This window comes from Bacillus rossius, chromosome 1, assembly GCF_032445375.1.
Source record: "Bacillus rossius redtenbacheri isolate Brsri chromosome 1, Brsri_v3, whole genome shotgun sequence".
Taxonomy (NCBI): Eukaryota; Metazoa; Arthropoda; class Insecta; order Phasmatodea; family Bacillidae; genus Bacillus; species Bacillus rossius.
Genome location: NC_086330.1, coordinates 121,740,891 through 121,759,136, shown reverse-complemented (window position 1 = coordinate 121,759,136; position 18,246 = coordinate 121,740,891). Strand labels below are relative to the sequence as shown.

General features: G+C 34.6%; 2 protein-coding genes across 5 annotated transcripts in view; one reads left to right on the top strand and one right to left on the bottom strand.

Annotated features, from left to right (window-relative positions):
- Positions 1 to 10,298, top strand: part of LOC134543991 (ATP-sensitive inward rectifier potassium channel 8-like) — a 45,598-nt gene extending 35,300 nt beyond the window's left edge. For all 4 annotated transcript variants that reach the window (XM_063388439.1, XM_063388442.1, XM_063388441.1 and 1 more), the window contains 2 exons: positions 7,176 to 8,242; positions 10,165 to 10,298. In XM_063388439.1, the coding sequence (XP_063244509.1) occupies positions 7,176 to 8,242; positions 10,165 to 10,190 (1,093 nt within the window). In that variant the 3' untranslated portion in view covers positions 10,191 to 10,298. The remainder of the gene's footprint in view (positions 1 to 7,175; positions 8,243 to 10,164) is intronic.
- Positions 10,299 to 10,551: 253 nt separating this feature from the next.
- The window catches only part of LOC134544027 (syntaxin-17), a 41,632-nt gene continuing 33,937 nt past the window's right edge, over positions 10,552 to 18,246 (bottom strand). Inside the window, exon 5 of the mRNA XM_063388444.1 lies at positions 10,552 to 17,601. Coding sequence (XP_063244514.1) covers positions 17,438 to 17,601 — 164 coding nt within the window. The 3' untranslated portion in view covers positions 10,552 to 17,437. The remainder of the gene's footprint in view (positions 17,602 to 18,246) is intronic.

Here is an 18,246-nt window from a genome sequence, read left to right as displayed (position 1 = left end):
ATAAACTCCTCAAATCCCATGAAATAACCACTTTAACTCACAAATTCACCAATATCTCCACTCCTCATATCTGCACCAACAAAACATTGACAACACTATCACTTCAAAACTGTTGACACAAAATTTTCCTATATTTCATCCCAAAGAAACAACTTCTAATGTTACCCTGTCCATTCCCTCTAATATTACTCAGCTTTTCCTCTACTTATTGATTGAATTTATAAAAAATTAAATCAAAAAGTACACAAGTGTCAATTGAAACAAAAGAGATACTATAACAAATCAACAAAGTGTAAACAAATGCAACAAATTAACCTGACCATGAGTATTGCAATATCTTTTTAACACAACAACAACATACCATTACTTTTGATATTATTATAACTCCTTAAAACAAATTTATAAAATTATAACTCAAACATTGAAAAATTACATACATAAAATTATTTCAATTCTCCATACCAAATTAAAGTGACCAATCAATCTTTACTAAAAAACACAATTAACACTTGATTATAGATAAAACATAACCTTTAACAGGTTATACTGACATTACAAAAACATTTCATTGGAATATCATGTTCATTTGTCATTTAAAAAATATGCTAAATATTCACTATAGTGAAGTGTCTTTAGTCCAACATGATAAAATTCTTGATCACATTTGTTTACAATAACATAAACATACTTTAAACATTGCACAGCTGATTGTTCATAATAATGTTTTATTGAATTATTCTAAAAAAAATACATACCCAACTGGCAAATATATAATTTTTTTTTTTTTAAATGTTTTCCATTCATTCTTCTTATGTATTGTCCATTGCAATGCAACACCATCCACATCCAATTTAGTGATAAACAATTCTACCTGTTGATCATCTGAACCCCTAAGATAGCTAAATACTTTCTCACATTTGGTTATAAATTGTATTGGAGTAGCCCCTCGATCATCCCCAAAAAATTTAGGCACTGTTTTTTCGAAAGTGTTTACTTCGTCTACAGTTAAAACTGAACTTCTAATATTACCCTGTCCATCCCCTCGAATCTTACTCAACTTTTCCTCCATTTTTTGTAAACACTCTCTACCCACATCATCCCTGAAATTCTCTAACTGGTTATTTATTTTTGAATTTTCTGTAAATATTCTTTCAACATTAGCCTCAAAATTCTCCTTGACTTCCCGAATTTTCTTTTCATTGTAATCGATATTTTGGGAATTCTCAGTTACTTTTAACTGCAAATTTGTGATATCCCCTTGATTCTTGGTTATTTTGTTTTGTATACTTTCATTATGTTGTACGAGTTCTGAAATTTTATTACTATGTTCCTGAACTGTGTTACCTGTTTGCGTCAAATTTTCCTGAACTTGGCCGACTATATATTCACAAGTGTTTAACCTAGACTGTACCGCCTCTATCTGCACTTCACAATTATTTACTTTGCATATACAGGAAGAGATCTGTTCATTAAGATCATTCCTAAGTGCATCAAATCGGCTCTCAAATGTATTGGTTAATTTTTTTTCAGTGGCATCTAATTTTTGTTCCATTATATGTCTGAATTCAATCTGACCTTGTGACATTATATGTCTAAATTCAATCTGACTTTGTGACATGTTATGCATCCCTTGTGACATGTTATCCATCATTATCATTAATTTTTCTAACATTTGATTAGACATACCTGACCCCCCCATAACCTCTACTGGACTACCATTTGCAGGCTGTTCCATATTTTCCGACTGCTCCTGCACTAATTCAATATTCAAATTAGGATCGGACATTCCTGAAGTTTCAGGAAAACCCGCAAGGTCATCCTGACTGTTTGTACTCATTTTTCTTTTGGTTTTACAATTATAAATGACCAAAAAACGTAAACAACCCTTTAAAAACACATTAAAAAAAAACTTTAACAATGATAACCACAAATACAAAATTTAGACCATAAAAATGTAAGTTTCTGTCCAATTTAGACTTGCTGTTTCCGGCGATTCATCCCTCGTTGTCCCGCGAAGTACCGAGATGATCTATGTTGCTGGAATCGTGTCCCACGATGTTCTGCGAAGCGCTGTTCTACGATGTTCTAAACTGTAGTTCTCGTCGCATTCCTTTCCCACGATGTCCCGCGCTGTCCCGCGCTGGTAAACGGTGAATGCTGGCTTCTCACGCTCATTTTCGTTTGTTGATGTTTACAAGTACAACGCGAAGATCACACGATCCACTCTCGAATCACTCGTTCACAAGTTATAATTTTGCCGATGTTCCAAAAGGTATTACCATAGTTAATTTGGCCATGATTGGCTTTTACTTGATAAGTTTTTACTGTTTTTCCGAATGTTTATTTTATCATCAGGCAGTGTCTAAATTCGTGCCCCGCGGCTGGGCAGCCATGTTGTTACGTTGTATGTTTTTGCCCGGCTAACCACACATAGAAACGTAACAATACAAAACAAACAATGTTCCTGAGGTTCTGCTTTATTTGGAAATAAAAGAGTTTATTAAATTATCTTTGTTTATTTCTTTAAAAAAAAATGTTTTTTCTCATCGTTACATGGCTTCAATACACAATTTTACAAATGAATTTAATTAGAAAAACTTCGTTACTTGTACAGTTTTTGTCTTTTCTTATACGAATTTTAACGATATCTTTGAATTTTGATAGGATGAGGTCCAAATACATACCATACCAGACATTTTTCTGTTGATGGTCGTTGAGTCTTGTCGCTCACAAAAAAAATAGAATTTATTACTGTCCCTTGGTTAGCGATGTAACTCAAGGTACGGTCGCGCACTGACCGAAGTCGCGCGAAGTTGGGCCGTTGCCGACGCCTAGGGCCTAAATTTCTAATACATTATTCCGGAAAAAAAAAATGAACTTAGTTTAAAAAATTACGGCCTGGCCCCAGCCCCTAGGCGTTAAATTGTCCCTTAGTGCAACTCCATAATATTGTGCGAGTTGCCGACGACGCGACCGGACTGGACGACAATCGAGCGACAACTGAGTTGGTAGACGAGATTACCTCCCTTGTATAGGTGAAGACAAGGGAAGCAACCCCGTGGGCCAACCGACCAATCACAGTACAGCATTCATCAACATGCCCAAATAAGGAATTTCGGCCGAGCGCATCACACCACGCCAGGACTCGCCCTGATTGGCTGGCTAGTGGTAGCCTCCAGAGACCCTTCCAGACGGTCGCTACAGCTGTGCGTACAACGTGACGCGTAAATCCCAAACACGCATTTACAAAGTGAAAAATAGCTTTCTGGCGCCAGAGTGTCGCGCCTGTCCGCTCTTCCTTCTGTACTTTCCAGACTATTCTCAAAATATTACACTAGCAATATCCAATAGAATATAAAATTACCCAAAAAATTTAAATACAATGTTAAAAATTTAGTAAACAAAGTTGAAATTCATAAAAAAACTTTTGTTTAAAAATGATGTCCTGTAAAATTATAATATATACTGCTTTAATTACTGACATTAATTATCAAATGTCAACATTAATTATTATGAACTAGAGTTAACCCTCAAATTAATAATTAAGTATCTCAAGGAAATAAGTATTTTAAGGCTTTCCATGAAATTTAACCAAAGTAATTAATAACAATTCTTAACAGCTCTGAACTATCCTCTATATCAACAAAAAAATTATCCTTCACCTCAAACTTATTCTTAATATTATTATGACCCATTTTGCAATGCTACAATGTTTGGGATTCTATTCTTCGTTGCTGAATATTTATTTGCTATTTATTATTCCATTTATTACTGATTTTGCTTCACTGCACTCGTTAACTATGGTCTTCGAATATTAACTCTCTCGCCAAGGAGGAAGCGAGGTTGCTTAGTCATTCTTCCTAGTCTAGATGCTCGCTGGCCGGCGATTTGAAAGAACAATTACTTAAGTGTTGGGCTTCGGATTGAGAAGACGTCCTCAGTGCGTGGGGCGGTCCCTCGGTCTGGGGATCCCGCGCAGAGAACGAGAAGATACATGGCTACTGCGAATTTATGTAGCTTTGCAAGTATTAAGTCGAGGAAGTCCGGGTTTTTGCTATACGGACCATAGGGAGTCGTGTTTCGCATTTATTTACACTACTGCATCGGGCGAATATCCGCCATTGTGCTGCAGGACTTCCAGTCAATTCTATAGCTACAATTCCTGTCTTCATTGGTGAGACAAACCCATTTTAAGGAATTTTCAACCAGTTCTGTGCGGAGCCAAGCTGAGTCGCCGTCATCAATAGTTTTGCTGGGTCGTAGTTCTAGACTTTCTTTCACAGCGAGAGTTGGAGCACATCCTGATTCGGCTTGGGACAAGACCAGAGGTCCTAGAAGAACATAGTTTTCCAATTGTCTTCCCCTTAACTTAAAGTATTTTTTTATCTAATTATCATGTGTAGAATCATGAGGCTGAACCATATTCTCTAGACTGAACATAACATTATCTTCAATCAGTTTCAATGGGTCGTCGTACACTAAAGAAAATTGCTTAAATATTCTTCAGTGCAAGCAGATATTTTGTTTTAAATGAAATTGTTTCATTTAAGTACGTTAACTTTAAATATTAGTGATGTGTAATGATGTACGATACTCACAAATTCATTCTAAATATAGTATAATAGTTGAAAAAAGAATAACTTGATTTTTTTTATTTCAATAATTCTGTGGATGTGTTACGTCAGACCCATATTTATAATAAGAAATTTAATGAGATTAAGTGTTTACTATGGAACATAGTCGTTAACAGCTTCAAGGTTGGGCAAACACATTTCTAACATGTTAATAGGATAAGAATTCAAACAAACCAAATATATGTATATATATATATATATACACACATATATGTATATATAATATATGTATATATATAAACACACTTATATATCTGTAGGTGTAACACATGCCTAGAGAAAACAATACACTGTGATACTACATCAGATCACAGAACACTGAAACTTTAATTTGAAATAATTTATGTTTTTCAGTATTTGTTTACATTTTTGTTTGTCACAAATTTATATATCTTTCATGTTAATTAACTTCTATATTTGTTTTGGATAATTGCTTTGAGCTTCGCAACCTTTCTCTATGTTAATAATGTTAAATGTAATATCTTTTAAATGCTTAATTCAAGGCCAGTGATTGGCCGATAGATCGGCGGATCTTTTAAAGACATTGTTGATTAGAGACGCTATTAATTTTGTAAGGGAAGAGAAAAAAACTTTGATGTGCCATCTTGTGGCTTGTGTATGTTGTCACGTCGGGCCTTGCCGACGTGACATTTTAAATATTATATAGCATTGTTACGTCTCTCAAATTGGCGAGGAAAATACGCCCGAGCTTCGGCGAAGCTCTGAGAGTAATGGTTTTATTGGGGCTTTATCTAAAACCATATATCATCAAATCTTCAGGTATGACTATATGCTATGTTGAATCCTGAGCAATCGCGTCACCGAATCATAGCACTATTTGAGGTAGTGATCATCTGCTGTCTGATTATCATAATTGTTTTAAATCTATCGCCTTTGAATAATACTAAAGCCTCTAGTTTTCTTGGGATTATGGCACGATTAATATGTTTTACGAATTCACTCAGAAGTCTTGAAGGATATTGAATTTCATGCGATCCGACGAATACTGAACTAGCTAAATTTATTTTTATCTCCTAAAAAATGAACTATTGTATCTGTTGTGCCCGACGTAATTTTATTAGCTACTTAATATTTTGTTTTATTTCATTCGCAAGTGTAAGCAACCGTCTTTGTCATTTTATTTTTTTTAATGTTAAAAAAAAAGTATTATAATTAGTATTAAATTTATTTTTCTATCTAATAAATAATTAAATTGGGTACCTTCGGGTACTGGCGCCCATTAATGATTCAGAAGCGCATGACAGGGAGAATTTATTAATCTGTAACTGTGAAAGGGCTCATTTACTGTGACAGTAAATTGTGTACTCAGCAGGGGGCATTACAACACTATGCATATATTATTGTTAAAGGTTTTGAAAAATGTAATTGGGTTTGATTATAATTAAGTGGAATTATCCAATTGAAATAAGAAATAAATTTCAAGCAATGTAACCAAGTAAGTTTGCACTTACATTCCATTGCTTTAATAAAAAAAAAAGAAGTTATGCAATTTTACTCAGAAATTCCTGTACATTAAAGTAATTTAATGTAAAAAAAATTAAGTTTTTAAATAATAACAGATTAGACTTTCTAAAAACATATATGTAAGTCAGTTAAAATTTCACTCTATATTTCTAGCAAAAACCACACAGATCCATTGAAGAAGGTTTTCGGCAAACATAAAATAACATTTTGCCGCTCTATTACATATTTTTTTATGGTGAAGTAGTGCTTATAAAACATTTGTAACTACTTAATTTGTGTATATCATGTATAGTAAAGGAAATAAAAAATGATATACATATGTGGTTTTTGCAGAATCAATAGACATGCAATGTTTTGTAAGCAATATAAAACTGTGTAAATGTCATAGTAATATATTTGTATGGCATATATGGTCAAAATATAACAATCATTTAAGGAAATAAAATATTAGTAACAATAAACATTATTGTTTTACTACCAGCACTGATTATTAGGATTATAATATGATGGTCGATAAGAACTATCACTCAATCATAGGTGGGCAGTAATTAATCTTCACACCCACTGCTGTTGTCATCACTGTCAATGTCTTCTTCATTAAGCTCTGCGACTTTCAATTCCTGGGCCTGCTTAAGTTTATCATAGAATGCTCTATGATCAGCACTTTCCAGGTAGTCCATGAGAGCCTTCACATCGTGCAGTTTGGCAGGCTTTATGGGAACAAGTGAGAGAGGTTTCAGGGTAATTTCAGTTTTTAGAAACATAAATGTAAGTCAGTTAAAATTTCACTCTATATTGAAAATACAAATTTTAAATAAACAGTATAATGAACAGAAGCACAACCAAAATTGCATGTGAAAAAGCTGATATCTCTGTAAAACTGTAAATGCTACATTTTTAAGGTGTAGGTTTGTAAAAAGAGTAAAACTAAAAACTAATGTGTACTAAGAAATTTAAATTTTTTTATAAATATATTTTTTTTACATTCTAAGCTTAACATTTACAAAAATAATAAAAAAATTTCAAATTTTTTGACCTTAGTGTATATTTTTTCAGCAAGACCCGTTATGTGGAGGTTCAGATGTGTTCAACCCAGCCTCGCAGGATTCTGAAGTCTGGTGAATGCAACGTGCACCCAAAGAACTGGGGAGTGATTGATGCTCGCTACCTGCGAGACTTCATCACCACGTTGGTGGACATGAAATGGCGATGGGTGCTGCTGATACTGAATGCGAGCTTCTTCAGCAGCTGGTTTCTCTTTGCCGTTCTGTGGTGGATAAGTCTGTATGCCCACGGGGACCTCGAGCCGGGGCATTTGCCCCCCTTCCAGGCCGAGACGGGCTGGACCCCTTGCGTCACCGGCATCTACAACTTCACCTCCATCTTCATGCTGAGTATGGAGAACCAGCACACGACCGGTTTCGGCGCGAGGATGCCCACGGAGGAGTGTCCCGAGGCAGTGTTCCTCATGTGCATGCAGGCGATCGTCGGCGTCACCATCCAGGCCGTGTTCGTCGGTATCGTGTTTGCTAAACTGATACGCCCAAAGCAACGCACCAACACGTTGCTCTTCGGCCACCACGCGGTCGTGTGCATGAGGTACGGCAAATTGTGCCTGGTGGTTCGCATCGGTGACTTGCGCAAGTCCAACATCATCGAATGCAACGTCTCCATGCAACTGGTCGTCAGCAACTTGACTCCGGAGGGAGAAGTGCTGTCTCCGGTGAGGACTGAGCTCAGCGTCTTGCACAAGCAGACAAAAACACAATTCTACCTGCTCTGGCCCGAGCAAGTTGTGCACGTCATAGATAAAAACAGTCCGCTGTACGAAATGTCGGCTCATGATTTGGCAAGAGCAAATTTAGAGATAATGGTGGTCTTGGAAGGTACGATGGACTCGACTGATCAGAGGGTGCAGGCAAAAACGTCTTACATCCCAGAAGAGATCCGGTGGGGGCACCGGTTCTGTCCCCTTGTCATATATGACAAGGAGAGGAGGAGCTACGTTGCAGACTACAGTCAGTTTGACCTCACCTTTCCTATCAATACTCCTCTGTGCAGTGCAGAGGAACTGGATTTGCAGCAAGCTCAGGGCAATGCAGAGACTTCAATTCAAAACATTGGTAAGCATTAGGTGACACTGCAATATCTCTTACATAAGTGATGATAATGATAGAAGCAGCTACTAGTGTAGACATTTTGCCAGAAAAGTTTCCATTCTCCAATTCATATAGTTTTCGTAATGGGTATGAAAAAAAATCTAATACAGTAAGTCCTCTATTTACGTCGTACCGATTTACGTCGTTTCGGATTAACGTCGCTAATGTTTGAGTACTCATGTTTCAATTTAAGTTGTCGCCGATTCACAATAACGTCGTTTACAATGACCGTAAATCTTTATTTTAACCAAAACACCGTATATAATTCGTTTATAATTCTTTTTTTCCTTCGGTAGTTAATTTATGCTATGTAGCGTAAGCTACACGTTCACCGCCTTATCTTATCATACATCATGAGGGACGCTTCCTGCTCTCCGCTGCTCTCCGCGCGGTGATGCAATACTACCAGCCCGCCCGCTCGGCCACCCATGTATCTCGCACGTAGAAGTGTTATCTACTTCCCGCAACGACACAGCATTTTCTCCTACCCCTTTTCGTCCAACTCCTTGGCACTTCAGTAGAGGTGTAAAAGTAACTAAAAAAAGTGTACCCGTATGTATTCGTTACTATAACAATTAGTACTCGTTACTTTCGTATCGTTACTCGTTACTTCTGATACCGCATAACATGCTATGTTATGTAACAGCAACGAATCGAGTACGCGTACAGTATGACGTCGCGTGAATAATAATAAATTTAATATAAACAATTAAAAGTATTTGATAATTAACAGCTTTTGTTAACCAAGAAACAATAAAATCTCATTAGAGCAGCTTTATTATAATATCTCTTTTAAGATAAGAACAAAAAACGTGAAAATACGCGATAAAAAAAAACAAAAACATACATATTTATAATTTGTAAAAAATACTTTCTTACGTTGTTTCTGTTCCAATCTCAAACTTTGTCTACACACACAATACCTTTAATAAACAGTAAAAAACTTGGACGACGAATTTCCAAATTATACTTTTCTTAATAAACAAACATCGTTCTTTGTAACGAATAAGCGCGCGCATGCGTAAAACATACGAAAAATGCGAGTAACGAAATGAATTCGTGTGTAACGTTTCGTTACTCGTTACTAGATGCCGCACCCGTTACTCAGTAACGAATACATACGGTTTGCTACAGCTCTACACTTAAGTCGCTATGATATCATTGAGTTGGCCGGAGTTTTAAACGTGCCGTTGTTAACTTTATCGTGATTAAATGTGTTTGTAGTAGGCCTACAGTATCAGCTCACTGCAATTTATGATTTTTTCTTCATAAGATGTCTTCCAAACGACTATATATCTGTTTTTATATTTCAATCAATAAAGGTAATAAAGCAGCTGGTTAAATAACCATTCTATAAAGCTGAGAAGTACTAGTTGGACTTGTTTCCCACGCTGTCGGTTGTAATTTGCTGATAAAATTGCCCGTTGTCACGTCTGTATGCCAGCGCTTCCGGCCGACCTTGGGCCGTGGTCGGCCGGTGGCATGAAACATGGCTCATTTTGCGTCGTTTCTATTTACGTCGCGGTTTTCAGGAACGTAACCCCGACGTAAACCGAGGACTTACTGTAATGTAAACTGTCTAAAAATGGATTATTTAAAATTTAAAGTAAATTCTAAATGATGAACTTATATGTGTCAGACACCCTTAGCAAAATTAGCCATTTTGATACAATAACAATGCTAAGCGGAATCAAATGGGGTCCAATTTTACTGTTTTATTTTTTTCTGACTAATATTTAATACTGACTTTTTTTTGGTAACTTTGAGTGTCCATAAAATCAAGATTTGACTATGTGCAACATACATTCAAGCCTTTATTTTGTAGGCCGAACTCCATCACATTGAGTTATTTTTACCATAGTTACAATTAATCTTTTTGTTTACAGGTATTCCTGATGCATCCAATGCTTGAATATTTTGCTGATTCTGCTGCACAAATTTCAACAGGAAAAACGTAGCACTGTGTAAAACAATTTCAGATTTATGATTTATGAAACAAAATACAATAAGTGTAAGAAAACACTTGCATAATCTAAAAGGTTTCACAGATCGCAATCTGCTTCAGGGCAAGAAAACGTAAGACAGAAGAAATTAATTTTGAAGCAGGCAGTTATTGCCTGGTTAACAGTTACAAATTTCAACTTAAAAATGTCAGGAAACATTATAAAGCAAACACAATGAAGAGCTCGCATATGTGCAGGTGAAGAGCCAGAGATTAAAGTTCAAGGAAAAGGTTGTAATGTGGATTTAAAAGTAAGATATGCATGTATGTATGGTTTGTTTAAGCAGGTATTTCTATACATGCATGCATTCATACAGCCTTGAAATAATATGAACTACTTAGGGAAACAACCCAGCTATGCATCCGTTCATAATAGCCATAAAATTACTATTACGTAAATATTTTTTACGTGAACCGTTGTAAGACAGTTGATAAACTTAACAACAATACACCTGGATAAGAGTATATCAATTTTTATTTGTAATTTACATTAACAAAAAGCTAAAAAAAAATTATTGTGTGTGTACACTATTATTGACACATTTTTTGTAGTTGATTGTGAGCCAACAAGTACAAACATTAAATAAGTAACACTAAGAAGAAGATAATGAAACACATCTCCCCACTGACAGATTGAAACAACTGGCAATCTGAGACACACCTCGATACACTCGTCCCCCTCTGTCAGTGTCGGGTATGATGTCAAGCCACATCACATTAATGTGACAAATTAGAACTGATTCAGAACTGGAATCTGTTAAGTTATTTATTGAGTGGAAGGAATATTTCCAGCTACTGGGTTACGGTGCTAACATGTGCACCACGCTGGCAGCATGCAGCAAAATAACTACAGTATAACCTCATTTTTACGTACCCGCGATATACAAATTCCCGCGATTAACGTATTTTTTTACATGCACTGTCAATTTCCCTATACTAATAATGCATTCTTTTCCCGCCTTGTGCAAAAGCATTTCCCACTGTTTACGTAGAATTAGTGCTGTATTTCATGGAAAACCATAGGAAAATTTAGAGAAAACAATAAATTCTCAAAATGAATAGCGTGAAGTTTAATTATTAAGTGTTAAGCTGGACTCCCAATCACCCGTTTCATCCGTCCGTCAATCACGTGACCTGCAGCCAATCAGATGGCCCGAAAAATTCCTTCCGTCCGGCCGTCAAAACCTTGCCAAGCTTTAGCTTTTGACGGACCAACGGATGGTCCACCGCCTTGTTAAGTCGATCGTCTTCAATACGACTTTCCGAAAACAGTGTTAGATTTTTTTAATTTGCAATATATAGAAGTCTGTGTCGTATTGACCGATTATTATTGTCATAATAACGGTAAAGATTGCTTATCAGAATGAGCTTTTCGGAAGAAATGCTGATAAATTACGTCCGGGAAAGGGAGCATTTGTATAATATATATAGCAAAGAATATCGGGATTAGCAACTGAGGGAAAAAGCCTGGTTAGAAATAGCTTCTTTCTGTTTCCTTTGACGCAGTAATAAAAGAAGCATAATTTTATTTATTGCTGGGATTACTAACGTTATTTTTAAGAAGGCACCCGTTTAATCCACTTGTCAAAGCACAGTTCCCGCCTGTCAACTTATTATCACATTCATAAAAACAAAAGTTAAATATCCCAAGTAAATTATTTTCACCAAAAGTTTACCTACAATTGAGAAAATATGTGGCGGAAAGTTGTAACACTGATATTTTAGAATATTGACGGACAGACGGATGGCGGATGGTTGAGAGTCGTAATAACTGCCGAGAGAAATAACGGACCGAAATTGATGGACATACAGGTGATGGACGGATGAAACGGATGATTGGGAGTCCAGCTTTACTGCATGAGTGTATGGTCACCACAGCTTTGTTCGCCATTGTAAAAACTTACTTTTTTTTTTGTGCCACGTGCTATTGTACATCATACGGCCATGAACCAAACGTATGGTGACATAAACATGAAAATTAATAAGTACTTTTCTTAGCATTCCCCTTTAATCTTAAATGTATTATGCATGAAAATAAAGGTGAAAACTCACATTTTAAATACACAAAAGAGCGGATTACTGTTCCATTATTAAAATACGTTTTAAGCAATGTACGAGTTTCCTATAAATATGGCGTCTTCGTGCATATTCGGCGATGTTCATTTTAACACATTAGAAACATTCTGAAAAGTCAAATGGCTGCAATGAATATCCAAACAATGCAATGGCAATTTAACTTCTATTACTCAACGTAAACAATTATATTGATGGTGGTAGCTATCGATTTTATAGTATTATTTCTCAAAAAATCTGAAATTAATAAAACTTTAACACGTAATTAAATACAAAGTTCAAAAATCAATTGTGTTATAAAATTTCAGCACCAAGTGGCTATATCAAGAAGCTTCAACATTCTCATCTCTTACACAAGAACAGCAAATCATGTTTAACTTGCAGCAATAATGAAGAACGGCGATATTGGATATATTTATAATTTTAATTATGTGATATAGTGAAGTTATAGTTAATATATAAAAATGTAACAGTCTCTGACATATTATTTAGTGTGTTATATATTTTCTTATTGTTTCCCATAAAGTGAGATGATAAAAAAAATTTGAACATTTCCCTCATTTTCCGTTTTTTACATATTTTTTTCCTGGTCCCTTGAAATATGTAAAAATGAGGTTCTGCTGTATCTATATATAGGATGGTAGATAGTGTGCTCTTTATTCGGGCATTCTTCAGTAGGCCCATTCTGTAATCTGGCACAGACAGAACAGCTTGCATTCAAATTTTCAGATGGATTTGGGCATCTATTAAACTTGATGTAGCATGACATCAGACACTTATTTTGAACAGTGACGCTCATGTGTACTTTTTATTGCCATGGAACAGCATATTACAACATTTTTTAAAAAATATTTACTATTTAAAATTTTTTATTAGTGTTCCTGTTAAAACTACATTGATGTTCGATGATCCGGCAAGGCTGTGATACCTAACTGCCTGATTATAGATCCTTTGCTGTATGACTTAAAAAAAAAAATTATGAGGTTAACAGTCTTAACATTTCAAATATTATCGCACACTTACATTTTAGTACAGAAAAGTTTGAGCACCATTTGTTCCTTTTTATAATAAATAGCTAGCGTACATATATATACATTTACACACACATATATGTAAATTTTAAAACTTTAAATGGACTACACAAACCACTGAAACTTAAAACATTTTATAAACAAAAGTAAGTACAAGGTGGCTGATTTTTAATTTTTTTATAAGTGCAAATATTCCCTTTTGTTTCTGATACAAGAATTTAATGTGCAACCAAATAAGCAATCTTTCAAAAATGGAGGGGAGGGAAAAAAAATCCCTTGCGTGAAATACAGTTTGTTTTGAAATTCATATACAAAAAAATATTTTCATATTTTACTTCACTACCTTACTTTAGGTTTTGTAAACAAAGTTGATTTACTAACACACAAAATTAAAGTAAAATAACACAAATCAAATATAAGAAGAAAACATTTTAATTCACTTTCACAGTGCAAAAAGAAACTTTGAAACTGCAGTACACGGTCTTTCATCCGGCACATTCGCGACCTCAGCTATATCGGATTACTGAACATCAAAATAGTTTTATCAGGAAAGTCACAGAAAGATTATTATATAGCCCAATAGAATTTAAAACAAATTGTTAAAAGCTACTCATAGAAAAAAAATACATATCAGCATTACTCGTCATCAAAAAGCAATAATGGAAATGTACCCGTGATATTTGAAATGTAACCCATTATACTGTACTGAAATGACAACTGATAATAACTATAAACTCTGAGAAAACTAAAAACATCAGCAGAACAGTAATGCCACCTGGCAACCAAAGTCAACAGCCAGAATCCACCTGAAAAAATCGAACCCCAGATGGCTTGATTGGTGCTGGATTACAGAATGTGCTGGATTGAAGCCTTTCACTATATTTTTTAAGACGGCAAAATAGTTTAATATTGAAAGCTTTGTGAGCTAACCCTTTTCTAACAAAACTTTCCTTAGTGCATTCAGTGGAATTAAACTGTTACTTTATGGGAGTTGAGAAATAATATCTCTGGAGATTCACCAGTCAAAGTGTAGGTTAGACTTAAGGGTAGATGCAATGAGCCAATGACGTGCGCAGGGAAAATGTACTCTTCCTGGCATCCCACCTTCATCAGCACCTGTGTGGATGAAGCTGCCGTCATCATCTCTTAACACGACCGGACGAAGACTGCAAGATCATCACAGGCAGTTCCACATTTAGTTTTATTTTCTCTTAGCTCATTTCGAACTACAGGGGCAGCACTCCGAATGCGTCAAGGGGGCCCCATTTAAATATGCGTTTTTCAAGCACAACAAAATACCTAGCTCTTACTTAACTGTTTTCAACTTGAGGGGTGAATTGGTGTTGAAGAAATAGTGATGAAATTCATGGGCATGTCGGTAAATATGTAGTTTAGCGATATTTGCGAAAATAAATGTTAAAAATCCGAAAATACTTTTATATGCTCTTTCACTTCCTCTTTTCATTAAACCCGGCGGAGATAAGAAATTCCAAATACTTTGGAGACATCAAATTTTTTAATTTTCATAGTTGGGTGATATTTGTTAAAAAAAATTTTAAAATTCCGAAAATACTTTTATTCTATGCTCTTTAACTTCCTCTTTTCATTAAACCCCGCAGAGATAAGAAATTCCAAATACTTAAGGAGATATCACCGTTCTTATTTTGCAATACAAGTTATAGATAAAATAATCTCTTCGTTAAAGTAATAAACATATTTGAATTTATGAGTGCAAATAAAAGTAAATTTATGAATTTAATTGTAGATTTCATTTCACTCCTTCTTTGTATCCATACAAAATAGTGATAATTCAATAAAAATGATTCAATTTTATTCATAAAAGTATGCAATCATTTCATCAATGTTTTGTTATGACGTCACGTTAAACTATCGTCCGTATACCGACTTTACAGACAACCAATTTTTTTTATTACAATAGAACAGCTTATCACTACATGCTTTAAATATCATTAATTAATTGAATATTGACTTTTTTTTTGGTACACCCACTAAAACTATATTCAAATTCAATAATATGGCAAAATCGCTAACTGTAAAAGGCATGGTCCAGAAGTAGATGGATTAAAGAACTTTCCCTGTACAAATATTGAACACAGGTAAATACAATAGTAATGAAAGGATACAAATCGTACCTACATAATAAATACTAAATATCGTAGTTAAAATCTTGGACAAGCCATTAAAAAAATATATATATATATTTAACACAGCAACAATAAATAGAAAACCACACACACTTGATGCAAGAAACAATCGCATATCACATATTAATCACATTTTGGAAAAAAAAATACTTAGCATTGAAATTTATACTAGATTTATAAGGCTGTGAAAATACTTCCTACCTGAGTTCTGTATTAGCAAGGTTCATATTCATGAGTTTCAATGAGAACATGAATCCTTAATTGTATAAAGTATTTTATACAAATGACACTACGTATATAGTACATAGTCTTTGAGGTTATTAACATTGTTTTTCAACAATAAGGTAACATGTAGCTGAAATTCATCAAATACCTATGTAATTTTATTCCCAATATTTAAAAAAAATGTATACTATTGTATCACAATGCAAAAAGACTTCAGAAGAATGCTGAACATGCATGTACTTTAAACACATGTTAGTGGCCCTAAATAAGGACAAAAAAACAGAACTACATAAAAATAAAAGTGCAGCTACTAAATAACCACCATCAGGCTTTAGACGTATCACGATTTAGGATTACGGAAAAATGATGCATACGAACATGCTACATTATTAAAGGCACAATACTGCAATCAAATAAAAAAAACCCAAACGTTATTACAAGTATCATCGATGAACTCGAGCTTTATCTTGCATGCTTTGCTAACATGTTAAACAGGATCTTGGACTGAGAACATCTTGATGCAATCGGTCATAATTCAACTGATTTTAATCTCACTAGCACGCAAGCGGCTTGCTTTTCCACAACAGAAATAACACAATGATCTCACTCCTGTGGCTAATAATACAATGCTAAGCTTTACTGATTTTTAATGCTTTACCACACGGTGCTTATACCAATGAGATATGATTTTGAAGAGATGTCTTATGTGTAACACTGTCATTATTTAATACAAAAACTACTCTCATCATGGGAAAAGTGTCAAAGGGTAAGTCTAATGTGGTTTCAAGGAGGTATGGATTTCCAGAACCATATTTAAACATACTAACATGACCTAGTTTGAACCCAGAATCTCACACTAATCAACAAACTGTTGGCTTAGGGCCACTGCTTGTGAAAATAATCAGAGTGGCAAAGATCGGTGCTCACAAAGGCCATCAAACATGACTCACACTTCCCATCAGCACTGAAGCTGTTGTATATCTAGTTGCAATTCTGCCCAAATGTGAGATGTGAGCAACCAAGTGCTGCTCTGATACTGCATACACTGCCGCACGTCTTTACATAGCCAGGAATAAACTGTGTCAAAAAGAGCACAGTGGTCAGAGTTCTGACGAGACAGTTTCAAACGTCATGCTCATACCATACATTTATGCACAAGATTTCCACTTTATCTGACTTACAAGTGGAAGGGATGCAGAAAGCTAATTTTTACAAGAGTTGTTTAGACTTATATCTGCAATTACAATCCCATAACATTGTCAGTGTCTGCAATTTCAAAAAAACCTAAAAATACAAAAATCCAATCTCCAATGTTTTTTGTCTTCAAAAAGTGATAAATAAAACTGTTTGAGCAACTCTAATTAAAGTATTGCACCATGTTCCCAATAATATAAGCAGTTAATACTTGTTATTTTTCAAGAAGGAAAGGTAGTTTTACTACTTCTACTTAAAAAATGCCAAGTGAAAAAAAAAAAACATACAAAATATAAAATAATTTACTAAAATTTAGTTAAAAATAAAAAGTTGCAGTGCAGTGCCTTACCTTAAAGTTTAAAGCAATCAGTTATAGTTGAGGCACAAAGTAATTTTAAAAACAAAAAAACAAGTCTGTTATTACAAACTGCAAACATTTTCCCAAGAAAATATTTTGAAAGCCAGACAGTTACAATTCTTTCTTGGGAGAGCCACTCGACGTGTGAGCACCAACAATGTGAGGCAGTGAAACAGAACCCTTCATGTTGCGGGTGTGTTGGCAGTTCACCATTTCCACACTGTTGTCATTGTCTTCATGCTGGCGTTTCTTCAGGATGTGTCCCCCGGTGAAACCTAACACACACCACATTATCATGGTAAACAAAAAATACAAACCACAAAAAATTCTGAAAATTGAAAGCTTTTTACTATAACAAACAAAATGCTAACTTCATAAACAGCATAACTTTAAAACTCACAATCTCTTGATCTAGCAAAGGCCTTTGATAGTAAATCATAAAATCGTAATTAATAAAAATTTCAATGTCTCTCTCTATAAATAGCTTTATGTTATTCCAATTTGACACTTCTTTTTAATATATTCATAGATGATATAATTAAATAATGAAACTACTCTGCTGATATTTTGTTTGCTGATGAACTTAAAATTTCCAGTACTGTTACTTCTGTACATGATTATTATTTAATTCAGAGATATATCCTTGCTATTGTTGAATGGTGTTACTCAAACTTGGTTGAACTGAACTATAAAAAATCCACTGCCACTAGAAAATACCAGCTCTCTCTCATTTTGATTATAAACTTTTTCTATATATATTATATTGACTCAATAAATATCAATTGCTAATAGAACTCTTGCTCTCATTAAATATACCACATATGTACTAGCAGAACCCTGCTGACATTGTCCTATAAGTGTTTATTTATTTACCTCTATATATCTAAAATTAATTGGTTTGTATGTAATCTAGAATCTAT